Source organism: Sminthopsis crassicaudata, chromosome 6 (genome assembly GCF_048593235.1).
Source record: "Sminthopsis crassicaudata isolate SCR6 chromosome 6, ASM4859323v1, whole genome shotgun sequence".
Taxonomy (NCBI): Eukaryota; Metazoa; Chordata; class Mammalia; order Dasyuromorphia; family Dasyuridae; genus Sminthopsis; species Sminthopsis crassicaudata.
Window position 1 is genome coordinate 80,003,703 of NC_133622.1, and position 6,898 is coordinate 80,010,600.

Sequence of the window (6,898 nt, forward strand, 5' to 3'; positions counted from 1 at the left end):
AGAAAACAATAGGATTAGACTTTTTTTCTAAGAACTACATATATATATATAGATGTGTACATGTGTACATGTGTATATGTATGTGTATATATATCATATGTAAATGATTGGCTTCCAAGTTTATCAAGAAAATTCAGAATTTGAATATATTTTAGTAATAATTTCTCAAAATTAGATTAAGATTTTACACATACATTGTACAGATAATAGCAAATAATGTGAAATTAGTTTAAAGTATCTGATAATTTTAAAAGGCAGAAGAGCTCACTTTATGATTGGACCCTCAAAAATTTTTAAAAGATTCTTCTAAGAAGTACAGGATTTAGGTAAGCATAGAAACAACAAATAGTATATAAGCTGTAATTCCCTGAAGTTTCAAGATTGATGAACCAAATTTAAGTAACTGTACTAAACTGTATTAAGGGGGAATTATTTAGGAACCTTGGATTTGGAGCCAGAGAAGCAGAGCCCCTTTAGAGCTGTGTTGAGAATAAAACCTATGGTACAATAAAAGATATCTAGGAACCAGATATCTACATGAGACACCTGGGACTCAAAATGTACTGATTAAATGGATATTAAGAATGGGTTACTAGGATACAAAGAGACTTGACATTGGTTAACATTGATGATAATTACTATATTGCTTTGCATGGTTTGTGTTTAAGTTTTCTTGATTATCATAGTGATGCGTAAATCCGCCTTCTCAAAACTTGTCCATTGGGAGCCCTCTACATAGTGTGATCTGTACCAGACTTAATGTAATTATGCAGTTATGGGAATTGTGAGAAAATTATAACAAAACATTGTTCGAACCTAACCCTACTTAGCTGGGAAATTGGAACATTTCTATATGCAGTTTAAAGACCTTTAACCAAGGAGCTATGTTGTGCTGAACCCAGATCCAAATAGTGATGTAAAGAGTACCAATAATCAATCGTTGTTTCTAAGACTTGTACCAAGTTCTTCAGACAACTCCCACAACCAAGTTGTGGCTGTATGCGTCTGGATCAGTTGAAAAAGCCCTCACTCCTGAATAGACGGCAGAACCCTCTGGGGACCTCAAAGTTCATTTAGTATGGACCCAGAATGAGACACCTGCCCCAAGATTCCAGATGAGGGCTGAGTGTGTCCTCCTACTATCTATTATGTGCCTAATTACTAAGGGCTTGATTTAAGTATGTTTTGGCATTTCTTCCTCTTCATTCTATCCCTTCCCCATCTTCGCTTGAAAGCAAACAATGGCTAGTAATGACATCTGAGACACACTTCCCTGATTGGTCCCCTTGAGAAGCTAATTACCTGGGGAACATTTCATCCTGGCCTAGCTGATCTCTCGTGGCATCTTGGCTGATTCCTGCCTTTATTTTATTGGCCAGTAGGGTAGGGCTTCTTTCAGACCCCCTCCCCTTGGCCAAAAAGGGGAAATGTCAAAATATTAGTAGATACCCTGTTTTCCAAAGCTAAGGCCCAACAAGCAAACTGTGTCCTGAGTTTGTCACAACAGCAATAGATTGTGTTCACCCTCTGGCAAAAAGCATCTAATTATTGTATTCCACTGATCAGAACCACTTGATCTCTGAGGTTGGCCAAGCACCGAACAAGCTTGGACAAATACACATATTCTGGTCATGAAGCCCCCCTATTAACTGTTGCTGTTACCCCTCATTGGCAGGGCTTTAGATCACTGCACAGCCATTGGAATAAGTATGGAGACATCCCCACAGGACCTCAGTTCCCTCACTAGAAACAGGGCCCCAGTACATGTGATCATTCTGCCTCTTTCCTTTCAAGATGTTTCCCCTACTTGGAAATTCTTTTTAATTCCTGACATTTTGGCCATCCACAGGCTGGTCTGGTCCAAGTGACAACCTTTAATTAACCACATGTACTTGAAGAGGCCACTTTAGCTCTCTACACTTTAGTTTCCTTAGCTATAAAATAAGAAATTTTGGACTATATAAACCCTAGCATCCTTTCCAGCTCTCAATCACTGAATAGTGAATTTTCTTCAAATTCAAAGCTAGTAAATAATTTTGAGTGACTATACATATAGAAGAGAACTGGCTTTCTTTTTATAATGGGCATCATCTCGATTTTACATACTAGAATCATTACTGACCTACCATTTCACAAGCACAAGTCTTAAATGCTTAGAATAATATACTCAAATATCTTTAATTTTATTCATGGTGATTAGGATAAATAAATTACTTACCGGCAATGTTCCAGGCAGGGAAGCATCAAAAAAAGAAACCAATGAATTAGGGGGTGCTAAAAAGGTAACTTGAGATCCAGAGAAGAGTTTTGAATTGGAAGAGATCTGGGCATGAATTTCCAGACCCACCACAGCTGCCCATTCATGTGCACTAAGAAAAAAAAAAAAGAAAAATAAGTAGATTTCTCTCTGTGCAGAAACATCTGAGACCACCAAAACATGAATTCCCTACTAGTATTTTAACTTAGTAACTTTATAGCCTTGCATATAAAACTGCATTCTATTTTACTGGTGACTAAATCAAAATTAATCTATAATGAAAATCTTACAACAGTTCTGGGGGAATAAAATTACTTTATTACTTATCATTAGAGAAAGGCCCACTGTACAAACAGGAGGGTGATAGGAGAAAAGAACAATTTGGCATCCTGAAGCAATTCAGGAATGGATTCTAGGTGTCATCTGCTTGGCTGACTCTTCAGCCAGGAAGAAAGTAGCATTTTCTAAATTAACTGCACGCTGTCAACTAATCACTCCTAAACTGAGGAAGGGAGACCTAGGGAATAAAATTTAGAACTAAAAAGCCATCAACCACCCTCCTAGTAGTAATGCAGAAACAATTAAAAATTTGTGTCTCCAAAAAAGAAAATCCTGATTGTTTTATGGATTCACCTTTGTAAGTCTTATAAATGTAACTGTAAATGGAATGGAATGCATAATTTACTCTGAAATCAATGTCCCCACAGACTTCAGGAATATTTGGTAATTCCATCTGTGTGAAGAGCTCTCTCAGTGGGAACTCCCTTTGCTCACTGTTTGCTCTAGTAGATAAGTCCTGGTGAGCTTATCTGAAAAGCACAGAGGTTACACGATTTGCTCAGGGTCAAAGTTAGCAGGTGGCACAGATGGGATCTAATCTTAACTCCAAAACCAGGCTCCATCGTGCCAGGCTGGCGGCTTCGACACATAGACTATGATAAATCCTTTTTCTTTTGCCTAAATCTAATTAGATGTTTTCAGGTTATCCTTTCAAACTTGGTGGATATCAAAATTTAAATATCCTAACAATCTCCTTATCTGGGACACTTTTATCTCTAGCTCAATATTCATCGCTTTGGAATCAGGCAAACTGGAGAAGTTCCAGTGTGTCATTTCACAAAATCTCTCTGTACTGTCAAGACTTTTCTAGTCTTTTCAAAAATGTATCTTAAGTGAATGATCTAGATCTTTGTACGCAATCCATTCCAATACACCTGTGGGTTCTGGGTAAGCCACGCCATCTCTTTGGTCAGTCTGATTATCTACAAAATGAGCGTTGAGCCAAAAGATCTGTATGGTCCCTTCCTACGACAAGTTCAAATTTTATAACTATTTTTAGATTGAGTTGCACAGCCAATAGGTAGGAGAAATTACAGTTGACTGGTCAGAAATTTCCATGTTCGCTGTAACATCCTCCTTATCTTTTGAACAATTTCATCACTCTGGAGAAAAGCAAATGTACTTTTCACTTCCAATGAGTTACCATCATGTAAGAAAAGAACAGAAACTGAAAGTCTGTTCTAATTCTATCTTCCCGGGAGCATACTGATTCAGGTCCTCCACTTAGAAGGCTCAGGCAGGAACCGAACAGTTTTAATAGCTCAAGAATCTACGGGCACGTGTTATTTGATCCTCAAAACCAGTTGGTGAAGGAGGCAAAGAAGTCGCACTCTGCAGTAGTGGAAACTAAGGTAGGGGGAGGTTAATTTACTTAATCAAGGTCATAGCTCTAGTAAAGAGCAGAAGACTCAAATGTGACCCCAAGGGGAAAAAGATAAGGCATTCAGTGCAGCAAACTCTTACTATAGCTTGTGGTTTTAGTGAACCATATTCAGGGGTCCTCAAACTACGCCCCAGGGCCAGATGCGGCCACAGGGGACGTTTATGTGCCTGCCGGTTATGGCTGAGGGGCAGAGACAGAGAGTTTTTGTTTTTACTACACTCGGCCCTCCCACAGTCTGAGGGACAGAGAACTGGCCCTCCCTGTTTAAAGTTTGAGGACCACTGGTGTATATGAAGCAAAAAAAGCCTCATCCCCAATGTGCTAATAATACATAATCTCTCCATTCCTCAGGCAACCTTTTAAAGTTGTAAATCACAGAGCAGGTATAAATGAGCACCGGTAGAGGGAATTTCCCCACTGGAAGATGCTCTATCAATGGAATCACGGGTGTAATACTAATAAAAGTCTGACAAGGCTTTAACATATGTAACATGGATTGGTCAACCTGTCATGGGGGAGGGGAAATTAGAACAAAAGGTTTGGCAATTGTCCGTGCTGTAAAATTACCCATGCGTAGATCTGGTAAATAAAAACTATTAAAAAACAAAACAAAACTCCCTTCTCCTTATAATATTAAAAAAAATTTCAGATCCCCATATAATAGTAGTTATCATGTTGATACTTACTGAGAAGATACATGATTAAAAAAAATTATGAAATTAACAATGTTCCCTCCCCCAGGCAATTGGGGTTAAGTGACTTGCCCAGGGTCACACATGTCCGAAGTCCTATTTGAACTCAGGTCCTCCTGACTTCAGGACTGGTGCTCCATCCACTGCGCCCCCTAGCGCTCCTGTCTAAATGTTTTAAAATGTATTTGCATTTTATTAATCATATTTGAAAAATAATAATATTCCTATTTGGGACTTATTCAGTTGGGTATCTTTACTCATCTTTGGATTCATTTCTAGCTTCTGGAAGGTGCCCCGTGGGGTAGTGGGAGGGGCGCTGGCTCTGGAAGCAGAACCCGCTCTCCGCTGGTTACGTGCGCAAACCGGGGGTGAGTTCCTGCAGCCGCGCTCCTGCACTTAGCGGCGCGCGCTCACAGCCAGCGCAGTGACCAGACTCACCGGGTGAGGGGTAAAGCCTGGCTTGGGATGCAGTCGGCAGAGCCGGCACTTTCCTATTCCCTCTCTCTGGGAATGGGGGAAGCAGATTGACTTCTAAGCTTTCTTCCAGATCCAATTCTAAATCTGCCAGCCCCTGTCTCCCGGCTGTTGCTTCTTCCCACCACAGACAGAGGAGGACAAAGTCCCTCCCCTCCCCCACGCTTGAGTCCTCAGTTTCCCAGACCCAGAAGCAGCCCGTGTAACTTCTCACTCCCTTCCGCTCAACGTTTGGGGGTCCCCGAAGTCCCCCCCCACTGTGACCCCCTCTTCTCCGAGGGCTGCTGGGGGTAAAGGGATGTGGCGCTGGCCCCGCCCCCTCCGCATTCCCACGCCTGTCCAGAGCGGGAGTTTTTAGACCCCGTTAGGGATTCCAGTTCGCCCAGCCGCCTCGCCCCACGAGGCCGGAAAGTACCAGCCGGAGAGTACCACGTGTTCGGGTACTCGGGTGGGAGACGCAGCGGCGGCGGGCTCGCGCAGGCCCTACTCCTCCCCCGACCCCGGCGTCCGGGAGCGCGGCTTTTGTACCCCGGCCTCTGCGCCTGTGCCGCTGCGGAGCTCTGCCTTCTCACCCGGCCCGACACAGATTCGGCAAAAAGCGCTCTCGCGCGGCGGGGCCCGGAGTCCAGGGACCAGCAGCGTCCAGCACGGGCGCACATCAGCACGGGCGCCGCCATCGCGCCGCAGACGCTGAGTCAGGTGACCGCTTTCTGGACGGCAGCCGCTACGCTTCCCTGGGAAGCGTAGTTCCGGAAGTGTGGAGGCAGGCGGCCGCGGTTCCCGAGGGAAAACTACAACTCCCGTCGGCCATTGCGGGGTGGAGAGGAACCGAATGAGGGTAGAGGTGGAGAAAAGAGGCGGGAAGAAGGGAGGAGCCTGTGGTGAAGGCCGGCCCACTCAGCTAAGGAAAGTTACTAGACAAATTTACCTCAATTCAGCCTGATTCATTTCAGTTGCAATTGACCAAGAACCTGGTTTGTCCCGGCCATGGTGCAAAAAGGCAGAAGTGCACTGGGGGCTGAATTGTTCATGTGGGCAAAGTCAGGACTTTTGGGTCCTTACCACTCCTGGAAATTTCTAGGGAGCACGAGGGCACGTGGGACAACATGTAACTGTTATCCTTCCTTCCCCAGAGGACCAAAGGGAAGTTCTACTGCTAGCTGGGCACAAACGTGAACCTTTGGAGTGGAAAGCTACATTTGCCCAACTCATATTTCTTTTAAGCTACTACCATTCTGCTTTGCTCCCAGAGCACGGGAAAGATGAGCACCTCTAGTGTGAGGGCCGCCAGTCCCTTCTCAGGGCTGCTCTCCACCTTTGGTGTCCGCCTGATTCCACCAACCCAAGCATGGGAGCACATCCTCCAATGGATGGAAACGGTCTGCTCCAGTGGCAGCGGAAGTGGCCAGATCAGGTGCTGGTGAGCATCTTGGAGCATCACCGCTTGTTCCGATTTGGGTTTACCACTTTTAGGCTCTGAAAGAGAGAATGAGACTGATAACTTTGCCTCACTTAAATCCAATTTATATCTAGGTCAAAAGATATCAGGCCCCTCCCCCTCCCAGCATTCTTTTTAAAGGATCACACTGCTCCCTGCTCTCCTACTGTCTGCAGGATGGGGCTAGAAAAGGTGCCCAAATGATCCGTTTCACCCAATCCTGGTCTGCTTACCGCTGCAGGTAGGGCTTCCGTCAAAACATATACAAAACTAAAAAAAAAAAAAATTTTTAAATGTACAAAACTAAAAAAAAA

At 43.8% G+C, this 6,898-nt stretch overlaps 1 protein-coding gene across 1 annotated transcript in view; it reads right to left on the reverse strand.

The window, feature by feature from the left end:
- Positions 1 to 5,861, reverse strand: part of GATB (glutamyl-tRNA amidotransferase subunit B) — a 102,857-nt gene extending 96,996 nt beyond the window's left edge. Inside the window, exons 1-2 of the mRNA XM_074274296.1 lie at positions 5,675 to 5,861; positions 2,219 to 2,369 (exon numbers count right to left, since the gene is read on the reverse strand). Coding sequence (XP_074130397.1) covers positions 2,219 to 2,369; positions 5,675 to 5,823 — 300 coding nt within the window. The 5' untranslated portion in view covers positions 5,824 to 5,861. The remainder of the gene's footprint in view (positions 1 to 2,218; positions 2,370 to 5,674) is intronic.
- Between the last annotated feature and the right edge of the window lie 1,037 nt (positions 5,862 to 6,898).